General features: G+C 38.6%; 12 protein-coding genes across 12 annotated transcripts; all 12 read right to left on the bottom strand.

The window, feature by feature from the left end:
* Positions 1-194: 194 nt before the first annotated feature.
* On the bottom strand, positions 195-1,880 carry TM35_000011880 (delta-1-pyrroline-5-carboxylate dehydrogenase (mitochondrion); the record flags this gene model as incomplete). Its single annotated transcript, XM_029020869.1, has 1 exon — positions 195-1,880. The coding sequence occupies one exon, from the start codon at positions 1,878-1,880 to the stop codon at positions 195-197; it is 1,686 nt and encodes a 561-aa protein (XP_028887377.1).
* Positions 1,881-2,753: 873 nt separating this feature from the next.
* On the bottom strand, positions 2,754-3,455 carry TM35_000011870 (U2 splicing auxiliary factor; the record flags this gene model as incomplete). The annotated part of the gene is made up of 1 exon (XM_029020868.1): positions 2,754-3,455. The coding sequence occupies one exon, from the start codon at positions 3,453-3,455 to the stop codon at positions 2,754-2,756; it is 702 nt and encodes a 233-aa protein (XP_028887376.1).
* Positions 3,456-4,522: 1,067 nt separating this feature from the next.
* Positions 4,523-5,758, bottom strand: TM35_000011860 (uncharacterized protein; the record flags this gene model as incomplete). The annotated part of the gene is made up of 1 exon (XM_029020867.1): positions 4,523-5,758. The coding sequence occupies one exon, from the start codon at positions 5,756-5,758 to the stop codon at positions 4,523-4,525; it is 1,236 nt and encodes a 411-aa protein (XP_028887375.1).
* A 265-nt stretch (positions 5,759-6,023) lies between these two features.
* On the bottom strand, positions 6,024-8,195 carry TM35_000011850 (ABC transporter; the record flags this gene model as incomplete). The annotated part of the gene is made up of 1 exon (XM_029020866.1): positions 6,024-8,195. The coding sequence occupies one exon, from the start codon at positions 8,193-8,195 to the stop codon at positions 6,024-6,026; it is 2,172 nt and encodes a 723-aa protein (XP_028887374.1).
* Positions 8,196-8,532: 337 nt separating this feature from the next.
* Positions 8,533-8,925, bottom strand: TM35_000011840 (uncharacterized protein; the record flags this gene model as incomplete). Its single annotated transcript, XM_029020865.1, has 1 exon — positions 8,533-8,925. One exon carries the CDS (start codon positions 8,923-8,925, stop codon positions 8,533-8,535), a length of 393 nt encoding a protein of 130 aa, XP_028887373.1.
* Positions 8,926-9,262: 337 nt separating this feature from the next.
* Positions 9,263-9,883, bottom strand: TM35_000011830 (acetyltransferase; the record flags this gene model as incomplete). Its single annotated transcript, XM_029020864.1, has 1 exon — positions 9,263-9,883. The coding sequence occupies one exon, from the start codon at positions 9,881-9,883 to the stop codon at positions 9,263-9,265; it is 621 nt and encodes a 206-aa protein (XP_028887372.1).
* A 400-nt stretch (positions 9,884-10,283) lies between these two features.
* TM35_000011820 (putative leucine-rich repeat protein (LRRP)) lies at positions 10,284-12,488 on the bottom strand (the record flags this gene model as incomplete). The annotated part of the gene is made up of 1 exon (XM_029020863.1): positions 10,284-12,488. One exon carries the CDS (start codon positions 12,486-12,488, stop codon positions 10,284-10,286), a length of 2,205 nt encoding a protein of 734 aa, XP_028887371.1.
* A 553-nt stretch (positions 12,489-13,041) lies between these two features.
* On the bottom strand, positions 13,042-15,486 carry TM35_000011810 (62 kDa protein Tc-1; the record flags this gene model as incomplete). Its single annotated transcript, XM_029020862.1, has 1 exon — positions 13,042-15,486. One exon carries the CDS (start codon positions 15,484-15,486, stop codon positions 13,042-13,044), a length of 2,445 nt encoding a protein of 814 aa, XP_028887370.1.
* Positions 15,487-16,222: 736 nt separating this feature from the next.
* TM35_000011800 (putative cytochrome c oxidase assembly protein) lies at positions 16,223-16,912 on the bottom strand (the record flags this gene model as incomplete). The annotated part of the gene is made up of 1 exon (XM_029020861.1): positions 16,223-16,912. The coding sequence occupies one exon, from the start codon at positions 16,910-16,912 to the stop codon at positions 16,223-16,225; it is 690 nt and encodes a 229-aa protein (XP_028887369.1).
* Positions 16,913-17,605: 693 nt separating this feature from the next.
* On the bottom strand, positions 17,606-19,375 carry TM35_000011790 (DNA primase large subunit; the record flags this gene model as incomplete). The annotated part of the gene is made up of 1 exon (XM_029020860.1): positions 17,606-19,375. The coding sequence occupies one exon, from the start codon at positions 19,373-19,375 to the stop codon at positions 17,606-17,608; it is 1,770 nt and encodes a 589-aa protein (XP_028887368.1).
* Positions 19,376-20,080: 705 nt separating this feature from the next.
* Positions 20,081-22,192, bottom strand: TM35_000011780 (putative glycerol-3-phosphate acyltransferase; the record flags this gene model as incomplete). Its single annotated transcript, XM_029020859.1, has 1 exon — positions 20,081-22,192. One exon carries the CDS (start codon positions 22,190-22,192, stop codon positions 20,081-20,083), a length of 2,112 nt encoding a protein of 703 aa, XP_028887367.1.
* Positions 22,193-22,815: 623 nt separating this feature from the next.
* Positions 22,816-25,317, bottom strand: TM35_000011770 (uncharacterized protein; the record flags this gene model as incomplete). Its single annotated transcript, XM_029020858.1, has 1 exon — positions 22,816-25,317. The coding sequence occupies one exon, from the start codon at positions 25,315-25,317 to the stop codon at positions 22,816-22,818; it is 2,502 nt and encodes an 833-aa protein (XP_028887366.1).
* Positions 25,318-25,407: the final 90 nt, after the last annotated feature.

Below are 25,407 nucleotides of genomic sequence, written 5' to 3'. Positions count from 1 at the left end.
AAAAAAAAAAAAAAAACCCTTCTATTGAAAATATAAATACTACGTCATATTACAATACGTCTTGAATATGAGTTAATAAAAGACCATCAGATAGGAGCAAAGAAAGAAAACAAAAAAAAAAAAAGACCATTATGTTTTCATATGTCCTATATAAATGTTTTTTTTTTCAGAGTCATATCTTTATATCTTTTCACCTAAACAGCCACATTATCCGGAAGCTGATGAGGATACGACACCTGAGAACTGTGGTCAAAGTTCTCTTTAATCGTGCGTGCCGATACCCACCGCGTTAAGAAGAGTGCACTACCAGGCTTGTCATTTGATCCACTTGCGCGTGCACCACCAAACGGCTGCTGACCCACAACTGCACCAGTGCACTTATCATTGATGTAGTAATTTCCAGCCGCATAACGTAAATGCTTTGACGTAGCATCCGTGATAGCTTGACGATCTTGCGAGAAGATGCTACCAGTGAGTGCATACTTCGTACTGGAATTAATGGTATGGCACACATCCTCCCAGAATCCCGGTTTACTATCATCATACACATATACCGTCAATATAGGACCAAAGATCTCTTCACAGAGTAATTGCGCCTTAGGGTCTGTAGTCTCAAAAATTGTAGGCTGCACAAACCACCCTTCTGACCTATCACAGTCACCACCAGCAATAAGTTTATAAGTTGAAGGATCTGCTTTGGCAATATCAATATATTTTTTATTTCGTTCAAAAGCGACATCATCAATAACGGCGCACATAAAACTCTTAAAATCATCTGGTTGTCCCATTTTTAATTGTGCATGAACATCAAGCATATAATTCTTTAAAACTTCCCACTGGCTCTTCGGAGCGTAAAGTCGTGATGTCGCACTGCATTTTTGACCTTGATATTCAAATGATCCACGCACTGTTAAAGCTGCGGCAAGCTTCATATCAGCAGATGGATGAATTAAATGAAAATCTTTTCCACCAGTTTCACCACTCACACGAGGAATATTACGATACTTCTCCAGTTGAGCGTAGATTTGCTTATTAATAGATAGAAATACATTAGTAGATCCTGTAAAGGCCACACCTGCCAATTCTGGATGAGCATTCACAACGCCGGTCATAACATCTGGTTCACATGGCATGAAATTCACCACACCAGCTGGGAGTCCTGCCTCTTCAAATACTTTAAACAACATGTAGTTTGAAAGCACAGCATTAGGTGATGGTTTCCATAGAACGACATTTCCCATCAGTGCAGGACAGGCAACAAGGTTGGCAGCAATAGCACTGAAGTTAAATGGTGCAATAGCCGAAACGAATCCTTCAAGAGGACGATATTCCAGTGAATTCCAAATAGCTCCACTGCTTGGAGAAATTGGTTGATCATGGTATAATTGTTCTGCATACTTCACTGAAAAACGTAAAAAATCGCATGTCTCGGCAATAACGTCAATCTCTGCTTGAAAAGGATTCTTGCTCTGTCCCAACATTGTCGCCGCACGAAGGTCATGGCGGTACTTTGTAGATATCAAATGTGCCGCGTGAAGAAATACAGCTGCCCGTTCCCTGAAAGATGTCTGACTCCACGTACGGGCTGCCTTGAGGGCAGTGTCTATGGCGTTGTGTGCCATCTCCGGTGTGGCATTATATGCTGTTGCGAGATGCTGTTTGTGGTCCGATGGAATCATGCGGCGGATAACGTTGTCGGTGCGGTACTCTTTGCCGCCAATAACGATGGGGCAGTCTGTCACTGTTTCGCGCAGACGTTTGCAAGCGTTGAGGGTTCCGTTAGCGGAGGGGGAGTTCGGCTCAAAGGCGTCCATCGGTTCATTTACGATCGGTGGGACCCGCGCGTAGGCGTAGGCGAGTGACAGTGAGCGGCGGAGCATCTCAGTTGGCTGTGAATTAAATGTAGGGGTTTGTAGTAACTGTTTGGAGAGACTGTGTTATCAAGAGAAAAATAGAGCGGGAGAGAGAGAAAGAGAGAAAAAAGAAACCGTAACTAATAGAGAAAACAGAGAAAAGGGGAGGGGTGAGGGGGCGGGCAACAGGTATGAGACCGAGAAAATAAGTAGAAACAGAATATATATATATATATATATAAGAAAAAAAAAGAAAAAAAAAGAAAAAAAAATGAGGAAAACAGATTCCTAAACATTTATTACACCAATTTCGAACTTCTGAGAGCGCACTTCACATCATTGCTTTATGTGACTCACACTATCCCTCTCTCTGCACAATATACTCATGCATGACAAATACCACGTTTATCAATCCGTAACAATCATAATCAACAACAATATCCATATCAACAGTAGTGTGGCACCAATGCACGGACGAGTTAAGAAAAACCATACACAAACACGCACGTACACAAAAGGAATACACAAAACCATTAGTATCTATAACCTTTTACATCCATGAATATATACATATATATATATATATATATATATATATATATATATATATATATATATTAATGAATGGTAAATGTATATGTGTGTGTGTTTCCCCACAGACCAGCTCCAAGGATAGAATGCCGATACTCATATACAGCATCCCAATCCAACTGCAACAAAAAATCGCAATGGTTTTTTGCACGTAATTGCAGCACATGTTTTTTTTTTTCTATTTTTCTTTTCCTTTCGTTCTTACTTTTTTTCTTTCCTTTCATCATTTGGTTCTGTTTTTTTTTTTTTTTTTTTTTTTTTTTTTTCTGTTTTTTTTTTTTTTTTGTTTTTCTTTCTTTCTGACTATTTTTACTTCAACGGGCAGTCACGAGAAATGTGGCCCGTCTTACCGCAGATGTGGCACAAATCATTTGCATACGGCCTTGGCGACTTTGATCGGTCTCTTCCACGTTCCTTTGAACGATCTCGCTTACGATCACTGCTGCTGCTATGTTTCTCCTTCTTCTTCCAGTACTTGGCCTGTTCCTTCTCCAGCTTATCCATCAGCTTGCGGGAGACCTTTATGATGTGTAAATAGTTACACTGTGGACCACGACCACATTTTCCCTCGAGGTCTTCTTTACAGCAAGCATCTGTGAAATTGGTGACAGGACTCAGTTCTGGGAGAATAATGATTTCATTTAATTTCTTAGCTTTCAATTCACGAACAATATTGGCGGCATCAGCGGGATCTTCGAAGCGAATATACACATTCCCAAGAAGATGATCTCCAAGGTTACTCACAACGCGTAATTCCGCAATTTTTCCAAGTTCCATAAAGGTACGCCAAATCTTCTTGTAAAAATGTTCAAAGTGTCGTTTTAAGTACTTTCGCTCAAATTGAAAATCCCACTGTCTGTCCTGGATGTGTTCAACCGCCATTGGATTTGGGTACATCATTGGAAAAAGTACAGTCGGTGACGCAGTTGGGCGCACATGTACTTTAGTGCAGTTATCACCATGGCGACAAGCGCCCATTTTTGAAAAGAAAATGCAGCGATCCTGGTACATTCACTGCAGTCAAGTCAACAAGATGAATGTGATATGGTTCCCAGTCTGAAAAGATTAAAAGAAGAATGTACTTATGGGGATATACAATAAAATATATATTTAACGCAATACAGTGTTTTTTTTTTTTTTTGTTTTGTTTTTAGGGGGTAGGTAGTGGATTGTTTATTGTGTATCAACGGGTGCACACGTTTACTCACAAATGACTAATATTGGGGACAAAAAAACAACAGGAAGAGAGGCTATCACAGAAAAGATACGTCAATTAACATACCTATTTTGAAAGAGGTACAAAGAGAAATGCAGACAGAAGCAATGATCTTCTTAATCTTGCTTTGCTTATGACTTTGCTTTAAGTTAAGAATGTTTTTTGGAAATGAAAGATGCAAAGATAAGATAAAAACAAAAAAAAAAAAACAAAGAACTTTCTTACTTAAGGACTTATACTGGCATGTATTGATGTTATCGGTCTTTATTTGGTACCATTACTACAAATACTACTCCTAGTACTATTTCTTCCTTCTTCAGAAAAAAAAAAAAAAACCAAAAAAACACAAACCTTTTCTTCTTTCCTTCTTCTTCTTCCCTCCTGTTCTCCCTTTCTAAGAGATCTCTGTTGTACTGTGCTTCATGATAAGAAGAGCAGTTACAGAGAAAAAAAAAAAATAAGAGGCAAGAATAACACAAAGTAAACATATATATACACACATACAAAGAAAAGAAAAAAAAAAAAGAACATAGCCAGCAATTTGCCTTTCCACCATCACACAGTATATACTTTGCCCCAACACTTTACGTCACTCCATGTCGCTCTGCAATAAAAACTTGTACCATCATCTCCGCTTCTTGTCCTGTATACTCTCCACTCGCAATACTCACACAAATAAAACATGCTGAGTGAGAAATAAAGAGAAGTAGAGAAGGAAAAGTAAATTGACAAAGTGCCAAGTGGAGCAGAAAAAAAAAAAAGAAAAATAAGTACATATATATATATATATATATATATATAATGTCAATAAAGCAAATAACAACGTGTAAAACAGATGCATCTATGTAAGAATCTATATTACTTAGTCACTGTACGAAACGATGGAAAGCTCATTTTCACTCTCTGAAATTTCATCATTGTAATCCTCAGTATGTGTATAGAGCGACACTGCACCGTTGCACATTGTGACGGTATCTATGCGATTCAAAACATTCTCAGAAAGAACACCACAATCGTATGAGAATTGTGAACGTGAACACAACGCATGACCATATGTAACATGACGACCTAACGTTGTCAATGCACGAGATAGCGCAGTGTCGACAAGTTTGCGGAGTTGTTGTTGCTTTTGTTGTTGCTGTTGCCCACCCTCGCAGCGTTCTGTGCGGTTAAAAAAATTCTCTACGGCTGTCCGTGTTGATAACAGTGATGCCGTTGTTTGTGTAGTCTTCCATTCTGTTGCTGTTGCTGCGAGCACCGCCTCCTCCTGACACCACACGTACGGCACATCGCAGAAGGTCACACTTGATTTGGTGCAGCATCGTATTGGGATGTCGCCTTCACTGCGCTGCTGCAGCAGCAATTGCGGTTCCTGCTGGCGTGTGGATGGACGCCCGGCAACAGCGCAGAGTAGACGCTCCGCCCGGTGATGGACCACCGCCACTAATGTGTAGGAAGCCGCAGTCAACACAACATCTGTGAACTGCAATGCCTCCACAAAGCGAGAGACCAGCGCATCTTCAGCGAAGCCTCGTCTACTGCAGTCCATCACGTAACACACAAACTCATCACTGTGGGATTCCTGCAGTCGTGTGCAAAATCCTCCACTGCTGCTGCTGTGACTAGTTGTTCCATTCTCCCGCCCCGTCCCACCGCGCTGGGGCCGCACAAGAGTAACGAATGCCTTTGCAAGTTGCGCCGAGGCGAGCCACGCCGCATGTGTGTTGGCAACGGCGTCACTTCTCGCGGCCATTGTGCAACAGCGGCGGTGAAGCCGAACGTCTGCATCAATTGCGGCGTTGAAAAACATTCCGCAGCGACCGCACGTTTTGGCCGCCGCCACGTCGCGCTGTCCAAAGTCGAGTGATGTCTGAACAGCAGCCCGCTGGCGTTTACTGCCGCCGCGCCTCTTCACATCTGCCGGTGTTTGTGGAGACTTTTCAGGCGAAGGCGTTCTTGTTTTTCTTACTGCCTCTACCACGACTGCTGCTGCTGCTGTTGTTGTTGTTTTTGTTGTTGTTGTTCTTGCAGTTAGTGTGGGAGAGTCTGGGGCCTTCTTGGAAAAGAAGTCAAATAGACTCCTTTGCTGCAGTTTCATTCCTAACGCCAGGTGCTAAATGAATTTACAACAACAAAAAAGAGAAAAAAAAAAAATTGAATGAGTAAGAAGTGAAGAAGGGATGAAACTCTTTTTTTTTTTTTTCTCCCCACAATACCTGCTTAGTTGAACAAGAAAAAATAAACTCATTACAAAGAGAAAAGTAAAAAAAAAAAAGACAACACGAGATTTTTTTTTCTTTTTATCTTGTCGGATTTGATATTAGTTTTTTTTCTCTGTGTGTCTAGCTTAAATAGTTCACACCTTAACGCAGCTGCTTAAGAACAACTTCGCGGTATTCAGTAAAGTCGCCATCAAAACGTTTGATACTCTCATTGGCGCACACGTGCATTTCATCACATAACGAAGTAATAAAATGTTCATCGTGAGAAATCACCAATAAACCACCCTTAAACTCCAATAATGCCTCAATAAGAGCATCAACAGTGTCAATATCAAGATGATTTGTTGGTTCATCAAGCAATAATAAATGTGGACGGGTAAAGGTAATCCAAGCCAATACAACACGTGACTTTTGACCACCAGAAAGAGTGTAAATAGGTTGTAATGCCTTATCACCTGCAAGACCTAGTGAACCAAGATGGGCACGCAATTGTTGGTCTTCTATATGAGGAAATTTAGATCGCATAAATTCAATAGATGAGAGTTGTGGTGTAAGAGACTCTAAATGATGTTGTGCAAAATGAGCAATTCGTATCTTCTTATTACGTACAACATGTCCTTGACGAGGTTCCAATTTGCCAAGACATAAATTCATAAATGTTGACTTTCCTGCTCCATTAGCACCCAATAAACCTATACGAGAGGAATCATCAAGACCAAAGTTAACATCACGGAAAAGTACTTCACCAGGTTTATAACCAAATTCAGCATCAACCATTTGTAAATATGAACCTGATACCGCTTCTGGTTCGGGAAATCTGAAAGAAAATTGTGGATCATACTTTACGTCGGATACAAATTCCATTCGTTCTAACATTTTAATACGTGATTGAGCCATTTTTGCACGATTCGCATTATAGCGGAATCGATCAATAAATTTCTGCATATGTGCACGCTGCTTCTCTTGTGCTTCATGAGTCTTTTTCTGTTGTCGTAATTGTTCCACACGTGTAAGCTCAAATTGATCATAATTACCCGTATAATACTCCAGTTTCTTATCATTCAGATGAATAATTTCCTCACAAACGTTATTTAAAAAGGAACGAGAGTGAGAAACCACCACAAGTGTTCGGCGCCAGTCTCTTAAAAACTGTTCAAGCCACAAAACAGCAAAGAGATCAAGATGGTTAGTCGGCTCATCCAGAAGTAGTACATCTGGTTCAACAAACAAAGCGCGGGCCAACGCCACACGCATGCGCCAACCACCAGAAAGATTTTTAGTAGGTCCTGTCATCATCTCTCGTGTAAAACTCAATCCACTTAAAATAGATGCTGCTCGTGCTTCTGCACTATGTGCTTCAATAAGATCAAGACGCTCATACACATCCTTTAATCGTGCACTCGCCTCATCATCACTGCGTTTTAATAACTCTTGCTCCTCCTTTAATAATTGTTCACGTTCCACGTCAGAAGCAAGTATAACTTGTAATGGTGAATCGTTTCCAGCCACCACTTCTTGTTCCACATGTAAAATTTGTACAAAAGGACTTACACCTTCTAATTCTCGCTCTGTAAGAGCACGCAGTAAAGTTGTCTTACCTGTACCATTACGACCAACAAGACCATATTTATGTCCAGTAAGGATGGTAAGTTCTGTATTATCAAGTAAAACTTGTTTTCCCATGTGAATATGAATATTTTCACAACGTATATCTGTACTGTACTGTGCTCCCTCATTTTTGTGATGTAATTTCACAATGGTGGCAGCGCTAGCAATACCTCGCTTACGCAAAAATTCTTCATATTCTTCTGTTAACATAGACTTCTTTTCCTCTTCTTTACGTTTCCTACGTGTCTCCTTAGCAGCATTACGTTTTGTCTCCCATGTCCAGTCCTCATTCGTGTTTACAAGTGCCACCTTACCAACACTACCTATCATTGTGGCCTTCTTAAGATTCTCCTCGTATTGTCGTCCAATACTGATGGCATTCACAAGACGACTAGAGTCCTCCTTCGGTTTCTGTACCAATCCTGCTGCCTCCATCTTTGTATAAATTTCCTCCACTGCCTTTTGAACGGCCTCATCGTTAGCACAAACGTCAAACTCTGTAAAGTACAACTTGAGTGTCTGTTGTATGGTCTCATCGGGTAGATAAGACTCTGGGTCCATCTGTCCCTCCAACATCTTCAGCAGATACTCCAGCACACACTCGTCCAATCGCCTAAGCCCCACTTCTGGCACACTCTCCTGAAAGAGACGCACAACATCGGGGTGGCGGGCGTCAAGTACGGCCTTTACCTGTACTACGTCCATAAGAGCAAAAATAGACGACTACTAGTATTCGTACTTACTTTCTCTTTTTTTTTTATTATTTTACTTGCGTTTTATTTTCCTATAAATGTAAAGAGTAAAATATTTTTTTTTTTGTTGTTCGTGTTTTTATTTTGGTTTTGCAAAAAGAAAAAAGATAAGAAGGAAAAAAAAAAGAAAACCTGTACACAGAAAAAAAAAAAAAAACGTTATTGTAACTCACTTCTATGATCTCTCTATTTGATCATTCAAAAAAAAAGAAAAAAAAAAGAAAAACACATCACTTGAAAGACTTACATCAATGCCATAAACTTGTTCTTTTTTGTTGTTGTTCTTGTAACTACATTTGTACGGTCAAACCACGCAATGCCAACTCTGCCTTCCATTGTTCCATCTCTTGTGAGTATAATTCTAATAATGCACGGTATCTAGCGGAAATAGACTCAATATTTTCCATACGTTTCATCTCTCGCTGTTCATCACCTGTAGCTCCTCCTGCCATACGTTTCCCATGTTGTCCAGATGCCAATTGTAACCGTACGAGAGCTCGAGATTCCTCATCCACTAATCGTACTCGCTCTTCATTAATAACTTGATCACGAATAGTAGCAAACACATGTTCTGGCAGGTTGTCCCGCCTCTTATTCACATCGTGTAGAGCCCCAAATCTACATCCAGGGCGAATACCTGAAATATATGAATCGCGATCCTTTCCAGTGGGATAATACGGCATTCTTTTTTTTTTTGCTTATCCATAAATCCATATATATACGAATATTCAAAGAGAGAGAAAGAAAAAAAGAAGAGAATATGAAACAAAAATAAAAATGGAACAACAAAAAAAAAAAAAAACAGAGAAGTAAAATACTCTTCATCTTCTTCAATGCACATGTAAAAAAAAAAAAGAGCGTTTATTATTTCTTACGACATTTTCAATACCTGATCAAAGGAGAGAATCATCATTTGACTTACCTCTCTGCAATAAGTAGTGAGAAACGGTGATTGGCTTCGGTTTTTTTTTGTTTTTGTTTTTTTGTCTTTGTTTTCTCTCTCTCTCGTTAACTCGAATCTCACTTTTTCTTTCCGTTTTTAGCTCCACTAGCCTTAGGCCGTTGATTCTGTTGCTGCTGTGCAGACTTAAGTCGCGGTTGTGGCACCACTTTGCGCAGAAAAAATGCGTCAGTCTCATCAAGACCTGAATAGTAGTTTTCCACCCTTTCCACCACCTCAAAACCAAACTTTTTGTAAAATTCAAATGCTGGAGAACCTACTTGTACATGCAGAGTTACTTCTCCAATGCGAACCTTCGTTTCTTCCGCCACATTTTTCAAAACTCTTGTCAGCAAATGGCTTCCAATGCCAAGATGGCGATACGGCTCAAGAACCACTATAGTCATAACATAGAGACGTAATTCATCCTCATTGTCTGTTTGTTCCAGACGACACGTACAGCTACCAACCAGCACATCATGGTAGAAGGCGAGCTGATTGTATTGATGAGGGCACGGCCTTACATATTTATCATAATACTGGTCGTGGTACTTTACAGCAAGGCAGTACTGATCTAGTATACGAACACGTTCCACCACACGTGGGTCATCCAGTGTGCGAATTACCAGACCTTCCACCTCTGGCAGCTCCTTTTCAAGACAGTTGTCTTCCTTTCGGCTGGTACCATTAGTATCGGCCATGTTATGTTTTCGCCTTCTCTCTCTCTTTTTATGTGTAGATAAGGGTATGGTTTTAATTATATTACCTTCGCTTCTTTCGAGAATAATAATAAAGAAACAAAGAAAAAAAAAAAAACACAGAAATCTGTGTTATTATTCTCCAGCTACAGCCTTTTTAACGTTTGTGTGTATATGTGTGTGCGTATATAAAATAGTAAAAAAAAGAAAAGGGAAAGTAGCGAAAATCAAAATTACAGATACTTCTTTACAAGAAACAAGTGAAATCACTACACAACAATAGAAAGAAAAGAAAAAAAAAACTGCAAATACCACAGCAAAATCTCTACCAAATAAAAATTGTACAAAGCATCTACAGACAAAAGAACAATACACGCATTTACTCTTTATCTACACAGATTCCTTACACTTGAGTCGAAGTAATAGTATTAGCAGTATTAGTAGTAGTACGTGCCAAGACATGTTCCGTTAAATTTTTAGTTACTTCTTCTTTTGAAGGAAGATTTTCAACTGACATTGTAGTTTTATCTGTATAGTATGTGGACTCAAATGATGGTTTTGCAGAAAAAGTTAAAGTATTAAGTTCTCCTTGTTGTTGATCTTCTTGATGACACTGATGGTGAGGTAAGGCCATGGATTTTTCTCTTTCAAGTGACTGACGTAGCGTGTCGAGAACACGTTCTTCCTCCTCTCGTCGTGCGTCTTCAGCCATTTCAGCGTATAACCAATTTTTCAGTTCTCCTGCAAGTTTTTTTACGTCAGCTGTACGACGCATAGAGGGATCATTTGGGGTATTCATCTCTGATTTTGTTGTTGTCAAGAGGAGAGAAGAATTGTGGTCATTCTCTACAGCGGTGTTGGGTGTATCATCTATTAAAGACCCTTGGACTTCAGAAGATGTATCTAATCCCCGCACCCCTTTAATTAGGGTAGAATGCTTCACTTGCTTATTTCGAGTTACTTGTGGTTGTTGTTGTTGTTGTTGTTTCTGTTGTTGTTGTTGTTGTTGTTGTTGTTGTTGTCGAAGAAGAAGAGCAGGTCGTTCCGTTACAGTAATAGATGATTTATGTTGTGCACGCCGAAGCTGATGACGCAAATCAGCAATTTGTGCTTCATATACCGCCTTCATTCGTTCCTGTTCCACCACCATCGCATCTACAGTGTCGTGAGTGCGTTTATCCACAGCACGGGCGTTGCGTTTTATTCTATCCAGACGTTCCTTCAAGGAGCATTCACTCGCCTCTGTGGCTCCAAGTCGAACTTTTAATTCATTAATCTCATCAAGCTGAGAGGAAATAACTCGTCTAGTATCTTTTAATTGTTCAGAGAGACTCTTGTTACGTGTACGGAGGAATTCATTTTCTTTTTTCAACTCTTCCATATGTAGTCTTGTTTCATGTAATTCTCGCTCAGTGGCTTCTGAAGATGAAGGAACAACATCAACAATTGATTCCACAACAGGAGAACTAGAAACTTTTACTGTATTTTTGATAGCATTAACTAAAGCCATATCAGATGAAACTCCCTGATCTTTCAATGAACGAAATCGTTTTGGTTTGGATTTAAGAATATCCTCACTATAACTATTTAGTGGTCTTTTTTGATCCTGTTGGTTGTGGTTTTGATTGTGGTTCTGAGGATGATTACCTTCAGTTACCAAGGTATTCTCTCCATAAACAATTTCGCTACTTGTAGGAACAGTACTCGTAGAGACTGTTGTAATTGTGGTTGTTGGTGTTGGTGTTGGTGTTGATTTTTTTAAACGTTGCGTCACCTCGGGAACTCGTACAGGACGTTTTTTAAAACCATTTTCCTGCGCAATAGAATTCTTTACTGATTGAGATTCTGTTGAAACAACTTGTGTAGTCTCAGTTTTTCTTGGCTGTATGCATGGTGTTGGCTGAGGAACGTAATTTGTAATCGGCTCCGGTGCTATTGTTGAGGCGAGAAATGATGCTTCTCCATCACGCAGCAGCGGAGCCCCATCGAGGGAAAGTACAGAGGGTTGAAGATGGGCGACAAGTGCTCTATATCCACTCATACTCGTTACTGGATTTTCTCGCAGGGAGAGCATTTCTAATGATGGAATAGAAGAAAGAAAAATAAGTTCGTTAGCGTTGTCTATCATGTTGTGGTCAAGACTCAGCAGTCGCATTTGTGTCATGCCCTCTACACCGGCGGTACGCACAAGACGATTCCCATCAGCGCGGAGTACCTGCAAGGGCTGTGCGCGTGTGAATCCGTTAAGACTATGAAGTTGATTGTAACTCACATTTAATTCACGCAGATGTGGGAGTCGTCCAATACCGTCAAGGGTTTGCAACTTATTATGCGAGACATCCAATTGTGTGATGGTGACAGGTAAAGAACCAATCATAACAATTTTATTGTGACTTGCGGTGAGTCGAGAGAGGGAAACTAATGCGTCTAATTGGTGTAGTTGTTCAATGTGATTGTGGGAGAGATCAAAGGAGGTGATGAGAGAAAGTGTCTCTTTATCCTCGCGGGTGAAGAAGACGGCGCCGAGATCAATCTCCCTAATGTTCCGGCCACTCCCAGAGACATGCACGTCCGTCGTGGAGGCAGCAGGAACAACTACGGTGTACATCACCACAAGTACTATTGTATAAATAGAAGAAATAAGAAGAGAGAGAGAGAGAGTGCAAATAAAAATAAAAAGAATAATAATTAATAAAGAAAATAATAAATATACAGGTAACTAAGGAGAGGGATCAAGTATCCGTCAAGGCACCCCACACTCCCTCCTATGGATATTTGATTTCAATTGTTTTTTTTTTTTCCTTTTTTCTTTGCTGACTTCAAAACAAAAGAAAAAAGCGCATCTATTCGTCATTTGCACACCCAAGCAGACATTCACTAACAAAATAGTAGTAATAGTAGTAAATAATATTTCCTCTCAACTATCTGCCATACTTTTGGTCCTACAAGGACAAATCATATATATATATATATATATATATATATCGTCAATTCTATGAAATGAACCTCGATGCAATTTCACAACACCGAGTTACACAGTTTTCTCTATTTCTCAACAAGACATACAAACTACAAGGTAACATGTAAAACAAGAAAAGAAAAGAAAAGAAAAAAGAAAAACACGCATATCTCTTTCCCTCTCTTTACACAGAAAAAAGTACTCACTTTGATGGGGTTGCAGATGCCAAAAGTGCTGAGAGATTGCGTCCAAACGATACCTTGGATGTTGTCATATTATTAGCATCTCGTTCATTATTGTACTTTGATTTTTGTGTAGACAATGGTGTTTGATTTGCTGATGGACAACTCAGCGTAAACGGTGCCCGTTTATTAGCACGCACGAACCATACTTCCTCCTCTTCATACTCCCTCTGTTCCACAATGCGACTGTGTATATCCTCCTGCAGCTTACTTGTACGCTCCTGCTTCTCTGGTGGCTGCAGTAAAAGTGCGGCTTCCTGCAATTCTCTACGCAACGTCTCCACTTCCCTCTGCAGTCTATCTCTATCTTGTGTGACACTCTGGACGAGTATCTGCATTGCCTTACACACATCATGGTCACCAGATAATCCAGAAGAGTCCTTTCTCTTCTCATCTTTACGTTTGGTACTCTTCTCATCCTTTTTACTACTCGTACTTCCATCATCCTTTTCACCATCCATATCTATATCCACTTCAACTATCTGTTTTAAATCAACACTCACGGCTCCGCGCATCAACTGCTCTGACTCTTCATCCGCGCGTGTATACCACGACTGCCGCTGCGCCAACAGCCGCTCCACCTCCGCCGCCGTCTCCGCCTCTGCAATGCCAAAGGACGCACGTTCCGCCTCATGAATTGCGGCACAAAGTGACTTCCACTTACCTTCACGCTCAACAAATTTCTGCATGAGACTGTGTATTTGTTCCTCTAATCGTTTTACACGTCGGTGAAGATTATTTTCATTTGTATGCAATTCAGCAAGATTCTGTTCAAACTGTCTTTGTCGTCGTCCCATCTCCGCCTCCATCTTGGATAACTGTGCATAAAGTACAGGAGCTGCAGTGTTTGAGTACGGCAATGTTGGAGAAGACATCTCATGAAGGCCATACGCAGATTTGGCTGTAGTACCAGGTGTTGATGGTGATTCCAAAGCATAGACATTATTATTGATACAACTATTATCATTATTATTATTATTAATAATATTACGATAACTGTCTTCTTTTTCTATTTCTTGTCGTTTAAACTCTAATGTGGCTACATCACATGCAGTTACAAGTCGTGTTTCCATCACATGATATGCAGATACAATTAGCCAAAGCCATTTTTGTGCTTCTTGTCGCCTTTTCGGAGAGTGACGGAGAGTGTCTAGAATAACACCATTCAAAAGTGTAGCAGTTTCATGAACCTTTACAACCTCACCTGTTTCAGCATCTACGATATCTTCCAATAATTCTTGTGCAAAGGTACTATTTTGGGGTAAATTTCGAAGACTTTCCTGTTTTGTAGTTTGAAGAATTTGGCGTAGGTGTAAAACCTCATCTTCTGCTAGTGCCAACCTACGTCTTTCTTCTTCATGCTTACATTCAGTAGCATCAGTACTATTAGCAGCAGAATCACTCCTTACACTTCCTAATGTAGAAGAAGTATTAATAGGATTTGCTGAACGAAGTTTCGCTAATTGAGAAAGTAGTTGTAAATTCTGCATTTTTAGTTCCTCACATTCTTCTGATTTGGCAATAAATTTTTTTTGTAATTCAACTTCACGTTGCACTGTAGATACATTTATTAAATCTTCTTCTTCCTTATGATCTATCTGTTTTTTGTTTTTAGAACAACTAGTATGTGTATGGCTGTATGTATGATTCACACTCTCTTTTTTCGTCTTCACAATATCATCAACATTTTCTTTATCATTAGCCGAAAATTTTGCTAGTGTGGTTTCTTCTATGAAGGATTGTGGTTCCTTTGATGTCATGTCTGAATTAAAACTAAGCTGTTTCTCAAATGTTCCTTCTTCTTCTACTTCTTCAGATTCTTCCATTTCACTAACGTCTAGGGATGAAACAGAGGAAAGGCTGGTGGTTGTCTTCTTTCGTTGATTACTCTTTGAATTACTCCGACCTCTACGCATTAAGACTGCAACACGGAGTTGTTCCTGCAATGGCGGCGGTACAGCACTAAGAGGCATTGAACCCCCAGCGACTAAAGCTGCAATAGAGTCAATAGATTGTAAAAACTCAGTGAGTTCTGTCGTAACATCAATAGCAAACTCTGCTGAAAAGTCTGTGCGTTTCGTCAAGTGGTGTAAAAAATAAAATAGCACTAGAGCAGAAAATCCCTTTTCTGCATCACCTTTTAAAAGAGCATCGCGATTCAGTAAAATATGCGGAATACCAACAGCGTCTAATCCTGAACGAAGTGCGGTCCAATTCATTTGTGCTCGCTGTGATACCGTGTGGGTCTGTGTATTAGCGGTGCGGATGCGCAGGTCCGGGAATACCAAATTAAAGAGACTACACAACACCACACCATCCGCTAGATCTGTGTAATCTTTTAGACGGTATGAGGAGTATCGCTCTGCGAAGGCGAAGAGTTCTCTTTTACCAATAAGAACACTCATACTTCTTTCTTTTTTTTTTGATGAGAGTATTTTGAAATAAATTATTCCTGCAGTTCCTCCGATTTTCTCAATCTCCCTGTTTTTCCCCTTATTTTTCCTTCAGTTGATGTTTATTTGTCGGTTTGTGTTCTCTCCGGCTCTGTCTAGCGCAAGGACGAAATGAACGTCCTAACCAGCCAAACGTCAACGCCCCTAGGCACAAACTATATTGGTAAAAAGAATAAAAATAAAAATAGAAAGAAAGAAAAGGAAAATGGAAAAAAAAAAGAAATAAAGAAAGAAACAAAGGGGGCACACATAAAAGATTAAAAAAAAAAAAAAAACTAAAAATAAAAGAAAAAAAAAAAAAGAGAAAATACAGAATGCAAAGGATGTACAACCCCATACTTCATTCTCACCTGCACGGCATTCGTCCGTGATGAATGGCATGAACAAGAAAAAGGGTGTGTGTTTTTTCTTTTTTTTTTTTCTTCTTGTTTCTCCTTTTTTTTTTTTGGTTTCTTTGTTTGTTTGGTTGTTTGTTTGTTTTACTCTTCACTTTCTTGCCAAGACGGATGCCACTCTACTCGTGCGATGAAAAACTAACATCCCCCTTCCCACTCTCCTTTTTTTTTCTTCTGAACTCTCTCTCTTTTTTTTTTTTTGCTTTTCCCTCAACTTTGTTTTTTTTTTTCCCCGTATTTTTATGTATCGCCGATTGAGCAGCCATGTGAATGTGCTAATTGGAGTTCGAGTGTCACACCATATTTGAACGGAAAATGATATCCTTTGTTTTTTCTAGATTGAAAAAAGTGTAGTTCACAATAACCTCATCTAGCCAGTTAACCATTGGATCGTTAAGAAAATCCCTGTCTATGTAGAAAAACACTGGCATCTCAACTAATTCATGCGGTTTAAACCGCTGCTCCTCAAAACAGAAACACTGAATCTTATTTAAATAGTTCGTCGCCTCTGGAGGTGCAATGGTGTAGGACGATACTCCAAGCAATGTACGGTTACTGCGATTATACGCTGAGTAGAACGCCAACGCCGGTTCACCAATAAGCACCTCCACTTCCTTCTGCAGAGGGACAAACGCAATAGGCATGGTATTACCAACATCACTTAGGAAACGCACCTTCAGCAGTTTCTTTGGAACTGGGTACGACTTATCCATCTCCTCACGCTGGCGTTGAGCCTGCGGGGTGTAAAACTTCGGGTCCGCACCGCGGCCAGTAGGGGCGCAGTACATTCGATACAAAGGAACAAAGAGAAATGTACATCCAAGGGAAAGAATGGAAACACTTGTGAAGGCAGAAAAGAATTGACCACGTTCTTCATAGTTTTTGCGATTCTCGCGTTCAAAACCATTCTCTATACGAATCTTACGTCGCCCTTCACCAGCTCCATTAGCGGCACAACGGAAAGCCCACGAGCGACGCAGCATTCCGTGCGACACAACTGCAGTTTTCAAACTAGAAACTACTTTTTTTTTTGTTTATATCAATTTTTGTTGTTGTTATTGTTGTTAAGTGTGGGGGGAACGAAAAAAGTCTCGAAAAAAAAAAATAAGGTAGATAGATAGATAGATAGATAGATAGATAGATAGGAAAATAATAAAAAGAAAAAAAAACAGTATTAGACGGATAGAACTGTGTAGAAGAATATTTTATGTCACAGATCTGTAGACACTGTGGAAAACCTTCTTGAACACAAGAAAAGAAAAAAAAAAAGGGTTTGACTTCTGGAAGGATTCTTTTTTTTTTTTTCTTCTTCTCCCTCATGGGAGACGGTAAAAGTACTCTTTCTTACTACGTATAGGGGGAATAAATATATACTGCCTTGCAATCTATGATAATAAACAGGAGAGAAAAAATGAAGAAAATGGGGGTGTGTATGTTCTTTTTTTTTTTTTTGTTTGTTTCATCACTTTTGTTCATTTCTCTTTTCGATCCTCATTTTTGTGTTATGCACTGCATCCAGGAGAATGCACACATCTCACTTGTGGATGTTTTTTTTTTTCTTTTCTTTTTCTCTTTTTTTTTTTTCTCTTTAATCCCTTGTATTTCTTTCAAATTTTCCTTCCTTTTTTGTTATTTTCTCTTTCTTCCCACTGGTTCGGTTCAGAGATATATATTTTCTATGGTGATGTTCGCTGCCGAATAACATCTTCGCGCAGGTTTGGTGTAAACATTGATCGTTTGAAGTTATCCCCGCCCGCTGTTTGCCGCATTGGTGTTGTCATTTGCCCGCCCGCGGCCTCTTCTCCCTTTTCACTCACCTCACGGCTGACGGTGTAGTATTCATATGGAGATCGAAATAAGGTATCACGTTTCGCTCCAGGATGTGTAGACATAAAATATTTATAACAAGCACGAGTGTAATGTTGTCCTTTGCAGTCTTGAATAATGTCTTCAATATCACTTGTGGTTGGTCTAACGGCGGGGTAATCTTTACCTAATGGATTATACTGCTCCTTCTGCAGCATAGATCTAAAAGCAACTTCATCCTTAAATCGAAATGGACAACCATGACAGTCAAACCGATCTACTACAGGAGGAAGCGCCATAAGAGTCGCACAGGATGCGGAACTGTAATTAGCTTTTTTACCTTCCATTCCGTAATTGTGTCGAATATTATATCCATATGCTGTTTTTGCAAATGCTTCCGTATTTCCACCAGCTCCAGCACCAGCTCCACCCTTTTGTGTCATTAAAGAAGAAAAGAGAGTCATGGAATCTTCTAATGAAAGACCAATGGCTTTTAAAAATAATCCATATGTAAAACGTCCATGATGTTTTAAATGTCCTTCACGACGTAAATGTTCATCAATTTGACGCATACATAAAGGGAAATGCGTTTGGGCAAGACGACGAACATCACCTACACCAATGGCACCAGATGTCGCTTCTTGCATAGCATCTTCAGGTGATAAAACAAAAAGATCTAAAAATGCATCTACCATTCGCATTACAGTTTCCCGTTCTTCTTCTTCATTTTCATTTTCATCTTCACGGGAAGTTGATTTCATTCGTGCAAGATATGCTTCATGTAATCCCTTGTTTAATTTAGAACGAAATACTGTTAAAAATACTTCTTGTGCCTGATCACGATGTAAAATCACTTCTCCCTTAAGACAAAGAACACTACGAGTTTTTATAAGACGTGTAGCTAATGTTAACGGAACTGATAAATACTCATCTATAGTTCGCATCTGATTTTTCCCTTGTAAGGCGGAATCATATTGCACATATTCCTGCAATCGTACATCTTGTCGCTGCTCCTCAGAGAGTGGATCACAAGGAAGTCCATTTTCTTTCATAAGCGTAGGAAGAAATTCCGACTCACACTTCGCCAACTGTAACTTTAAACGTGCCCGAAGAAGTGTCTCTTCAGTTCTTACAAACCATTTACGCCACTTTTCACTCATACAACAGGCATAACGAGCCAAAAGATGTGAAAGAAGATCTTCATCAACTTCAAAAATAAATGCATTTCCAGAAGAACTTCCTGTACGTGAGGAAGATCGTCGTGGTGTACGTGCGCGCATCGCATCATCGGCTGCCGCTGTTGGGGGATCATCACTTCCAAGTAAGACGTGACCGGCCGCGTGGTGAGTGGTAAACTTTCGACGTTCCTGTGGTAATCGTGCTCCAATCTCATCTAATATGGAATTAAATCCTTTTCCATTTGGTGAGTTTTGCAGTTGATCAATCCACGCTAGTAACTCCATGCGTTTCGCCATCATGGCTTCTAGTTCAAATAGGGTACGATTACCTGCTGGCTTTCGTGTGTACATGGTGGACCAATCCAGCACGGGCGCTGCTGCTGCTGCTGCTGCTGACTTCAGACCCTGCGGCTCCTTCTCATTGTTAACAGAGAAACCTGCGGAGGTGATAATCGCCTGCATGTGTTCGTACGCCAATAATGATAGGAACACACAAACACACTAAAGAGAAAAATTGCAAAAAAAAAAAAACAGAGAAAAGAAAAAAAACAAAACAAAACAAAGAAGGGTTCAAAAAAAAAAGAAGAGAAAAATAAAATAAATTAAAAAAAAAAAAGAATAAATAAATAAACAAATAAATAAATAATAGTACTGTATTCCCTAAAACCAGATGGGTTCAATCTGGATTAGAACCAGGAGGGTTTTAAATCGTTACAGCAATCAGTAGAAATGAACAGACGAAAAAAAAAGAAAAAAACGAAATAAAAATAAAAATAAGATACCTATAAAACAGTATGACAACAAAGTAAAAAAGGGGGAGATATCTTCCGTTTTTTTTTTTTTTTCTTTTTTTTGCGTTTTCTCCAAATAAATATTTTTCCCCACAAAAGAAGGTCGTGAGAACCCAAGAAATAATAAACAGAAAAAAACAAAGGTATTCACCCTCATTTTTTTTTTGGCTTGAGTTTCATCTTCATGTAGACATAGGGCCGGAAAGGAGAAAAAAAGAAAAAAAATACAGATGTACATGCTGGTACAGCATCATCTGGTTTTCTCGCAACAAGAGAATAGAGAGAATGACAAGTAAGGAAATCAACAAAAAAATCAGAATCATAATAATCACAATAATTATAATAATAATAATTATAGGGATACCCCCTATAGTTATCATCGTGTCTTATCTGCTAGACGTCTTAGACCACTGTGACGAAGGGAAAACAATGAAGGTTCACGCCGCTTCATGTCATCCTTTGATTCCTTCACGTAACTTTGTACTTCTTGCTGCAGTTCTGGATCCCACTTTGAGACGAGTTCCTTTGTTAATGCTACTAATGCCTGACGACGTTCGTACAGTCTTCTGAATTGTTTATGTTTAGATATGACGGACATAAACAGTGGTAATGCCGCCCTCATTTCCATTACAGCCTCTTGTAGAATAAGAAGAGAGACATACATAGCCATAGGAAGACTAAATGAAACTGTTAAAGCTGTGCGAAGATCTGTGTAGATGTATGTAATAAGTGATACAATCGAAAAGACGATAGGAACTGTAAAAAAACCAACAAGTAACTTATATGAACCTTTTACATCAGCTCCAACAACTTTAACACTACTTTCAGAAAGAGCTTTACGTCTATGACGTTCTGATAAATAGCTTGCCAACATTCCAATAGGTAAACCTACCACAAAAAAAGGTACAAGAATAACAGCCATCAAGAAAAGCGTAAAAGAACGACGAAATAGTAATTGTAGTTGTGATGACTCACTGGATCCTAATTTTTCAAGAGTTGCAGCTTGACTATCACGTACAAGCAAAGCATTACAATAATCTTGATAATTTTCTACTTTATTTCGAAAATCTATAAATTCAGGATTATCTTTTTGTTCTTCCATTATTTTACTTAATCGTCTTGTAAGTCGAAGATAATCTTGGGTGGCAAGAATACAATTTTGTGGTTGATATAATTGACGAAATCCGTGAAGAAAATTTAAAGCACTCCAATTAGGAACATTAATGGTAAAACTACGTAATTCCGCATTTAATTGTTCCAGAAAAATACCTGTCGCCTCACGTTTATTAGTGCTAAAGAGTGTAACCAATTCTTCAGAAGGTGTAATGGGTTCACCAAACTCCACATGTGCACGACTACGAAATTTATGTCCATAGAAATAAGTTAAACCACATGGTACTACTTTTACACTTATTCCACGTTCTGCTGCCCCAAGACTAAATAATGCCACACCCGCTTTCAATGGAAGAAGTGATGTGCGATCATGAGATCCTCCTTCAGGAAATATACCAATACATTGATTATTCTGTAATGTTTGATAGACACTAGAGTACATGGTGGAATGATCAATACGACGTGATATTTTAAATGGTACTGGTTGAGAAACAATATTTCCTGGTAATAATGGCATTGTTAGTTGGACTTCTGTATCTGAACGAATACGATGTACTTGTGCTGAACATTTTAAATTTCCCTTTAACCAAATAATAACATCTCCTACTGCAAGACAGGTTTGAAATTTCGTGTTTTCCCCGTAAATCACATCTCCCTCCATGCGAGTTAACATTCCCTCACCCGGTGTGAGTGGCACATCCTGCGGTCTAATCACCGGCACCGCATCCATCATTCGACCAAATTGGCCAATAATCGGCCGATGAAAAGATTTCTCCGCCATCACAAAACGTACAGGTCTACCACAATTGGCACGAATCATCATAGCATCAATAAATTGATTTTGGTGATTTCCGTAAAATATAACAGCTCCTGTTTTTGGAATATTTTCCTTATTTACAACGGTAACTTCACGAAAGTAAACATTCATAAGAAGCCACATAAAGAAATCAATAAATAATGTAACCAAAAACCTTTTAAAACTACTCATATGTGTTGTTACAAATTCCACAGAATTAATTCGATCACGGTGGTCAGGCCATTCATCAATAGGAATATCTTTTCCACATCCCTCGCATTTTACAAATTTAGGACGTTTTTGAACCCCAATTCGATCTCTTACAATATCTTTCCTCTGAGATGTGGTTGAACTCACTGGTGCCTTTTCATTAATTTCTTTTTGTTTCTCCGTGGTGGTAGTTGAGGGCATTACTTCACCTTCGATTTCCTTTTTTTCAGCAGTAGTAGTAGTATTAACTTTATTCACCAGAGTGGAGTTTTCCTCTCGAAATTCAGGCAGTTTCTGCTCCACTCCTTCTGATGCAACACTTACATCTCCAGTGAATAGAGAAACGGATTTTTCCTTCTCTTCAGTCATTTCATATGTCTTTTTTTTTTTTTTTTTACTTTTTTTCTTTTTTTTTCTTTTTTCTCTTCGGCGCTACTTTTAAACTCTTTGTTTTTCTGCCTACTTTTATTTTTATTATTATTTTTTTTTTTTTCTTTCTTTCTTTCGTTCTATTACTTGAAGGGTAAGAATAGAAACGTACTGTATTTTGACGTTTACTTTTCTCTACGTATTGCCCTCCCCTTTAAGGAGTCCACATCGATATTGAGTTGAAGGAAAGGAGAAAACGTTAAAAAAAAGAAAAGAAGAAAATGATAGAGAAGAAAATAATAATAATTATTATTATTATTATTATTTAATGAGAAAACAAAGAAAGAAGCATATGTGTCCATTATTTCTATTCATGCTGTCCATAATGAGAAAATAAAGGGAATTGTTAATGCATGTACACCTTTGTCATGTGAAGACAGAGAAGAAAATAAATAAACTATGTTTATGCAGTAACAAAGAAAAGAAAAAAAAAATGATAAATGATAAAGAATGCAATAAGAATAAGAACAACACAAGAAAGAAATGTAACCCAAGAAATATTATATATATATATATATATATATATATATATATTTCCCTAAAGCCCATATTTCAATCAAGACTCAGTCCTTTCGTGATTCTATCAGATGAGCCACCTTAACAGCAAGGGCATACAAAGAGTCTCCCTTCTCACTCTTTTGTGGAATACTCATCGCCTCATCAAAACGATCATATGAAGTTCGACCATACATTTGCAGTATTTTCTGTGCCCCGATAAGTGCAACAGGCGGATATGGATCTGCCATAACGGTTCTCCATGAATGGGTTTGACTGCTTCCACCGACAGGATCCATCTCATCTAAGAGAGACACCAGTACATGTCGAGCTCGACAAACAGAAAACATTTGCACAGAACACAATGATCTATATAAAGCCCATAGGACACGAACACCAAGACCATCTACAATAGATTGGGCCGTTACTAACTGTTCACTGCAAAACATTTGTGAAATATCAGCATAAGGAGATCCTCTTAACGGTCCATTTTGAATAGTGATGGAACCAATAAGTCGATAATAAAGGCGCATCACACTTTGAGTGTCTACTACTTCTACATCAAGTAAGAATCGTTCAATTAAAGTAGTAAATGGTTCTACAGCTTGATTAGGATGTTTTCGTCCAAGAAACATTAAAGCGGCTAGTACATCAGGACATACTCCTCTGATTTTTGCTAACTCCAAACGATCTTTTGAACCAGTAAAAGAAACTAAATTAGTCGCTAATTTTTCAAGAATAGCAGCACTTCTATCTGTTGATAAGTTTTCACGACTTAATCGCATACAATAAAATGTCATTCGCCATCCAATATTATATAAAACGCCATCGGTATCTGCTTTTAGCATAACTGGAATCATAGATAAACAATCTGAGACTACATTAGCGAGGGCTTCTCGTTCTTCTAAGCGGGTTCCTACAGTATTTCTAAAAGCATTCATAATAACATCTGGAAGGCGAGCATCTTCTTCAACATTTTGAAGTATACATTGAACGATAGCAACTGCTTCTGGTTTATATTCTCTCATTTCTTTTAAATCCATATCATATGTAATATATCCTGGAAGTTCTCGAAATACTTGATGTGATAAATAAAATAATAATGAATAAAGGTGCCAATGAAATCCAACTTTAATAAGTTCCGTATAACATCTTTTTAAACTTGTAGGATGAAATCTTGATGGATTAACTCGAGTTGGAACCATAGAAACAGCATGAGTAAAAAGAACTTGAAAAAATGCTTGACGTGCACTTAATGTCATTGCTTGACGGTATAAAAATAATAATTTTGCTATAGGTGGATTTCCCAATTTTCCAAATTCTTCTTCATCTAAACTTATAGTAGCTTCTGTATCATCACTAGAAGGATCCCATTTTAATACTCTTTTAGCAAACGCCTCTGCAAAGGCAGCATACAACTGAGGATGAAATGCCATTATATTAGGAAGTATCATAAAATGATAAAGAGCTCTTGCATCTATAAGGTGAAGTTTATCAGGAGGAATAATAGCAACTACACACTTTGCAGCTGCTGTCCATACCATTTCATCACTACCTTCATGAAGAGATTGTTTTCTCAAAACGGTTAAAAGAAGCCATATTAATTCCTCTTCAAGTGCTTCCGTACATCCTGGAAATATCCCTTGTGTATCTACAAGTTGAAAATGCATACCCAAAGTTAGTAAAATATCATACACATGATTACGAACACACGCATACGTACTACCCATCATTTCAAATAACGTTGGAAGATAACAAATACTTACGGATCGAAAAAATGAGTAATTTGATTGAAGTGGAATTTTAGAAACATATGCGTCACACATTAATTTAATAAGAAAGGATGTTGCACGAAGTACGGCAGGATTTGAAGTATATTTTTCCCAAAATGAATTTAATACACGAACTTGTTGATCAATAACAAATTCTGTACATTCTAAAGGTAATTGATTAACATAATCTTTGCATCCTACAACATGATATTTTGCACTCCATAGACAACTACGTGCCTTATTTTTTTCTCTAGCCGTAGTTGCAAATTCTTCATCAGACCAACTAGAAAGAGGCATAATTCGTTTACCTTTTTCTGTATGTTGTGCTATAGGAGGTTGTAAATGACACTTCTGAATGTAATCTGGATTACTATTTAATTCATTCTGACGAAAAATAAGTGCTTCTTTTCCTGGAGGAAGTGTTCGACCAAGCATGTAGCTAAGTGGTTTATGATGAAGATATGTTTCCACAACTGTTTTAAGCTCTTGGTAAATACTTGTATAGGAAGAACGACACGCACTGTATGGGGTACATTTCTCAGCAATAGCTTGAAGTGTAGTCTGTGATGGAGGAAAACTAGAAATAAAGTTAAGAAGGAGTTGTCCAACATCACGGCGACGCTGTGGGTCCTCTACGAGTTCTAAACAACATTGATATACTAAATTACGTGTTTCAGGGGATGTTAATCGTTGATACAATACAGAACTTTGGTAGGCGACATCTGACGATTTGTTTTTCACACATTCCATCACAATCGCCGCGCGTATGGAATCCTCTTGTACCTCTGATGACTTCATTTTTTTTTTTTTTTTACCTTTTTTTGGTAGTTGTGTATGCTTCTGCGACTAGGGAAATGTATATTATATATGTAAATATATATATATATA

Source organism: Trypanosoma theileri (assembly GCF_002087225.1).
Source record: "Trypanosoma theileri isolate Edinburgh chromosome Unknown TM35_Tth_1_V1, whole genome shotgun sequence".
Lineage (NCBI taxonomy): Eukaryota > Euglenozoa > Kinetoplastea > Trypanosomatida > Trypanosomatidae > Trypanosoma > Trypanosoma theileri.
Note: the sequence above shows the minus strand (reverse complement) of the source record. Positions and strands in the feature narration are given on the sequence as shown.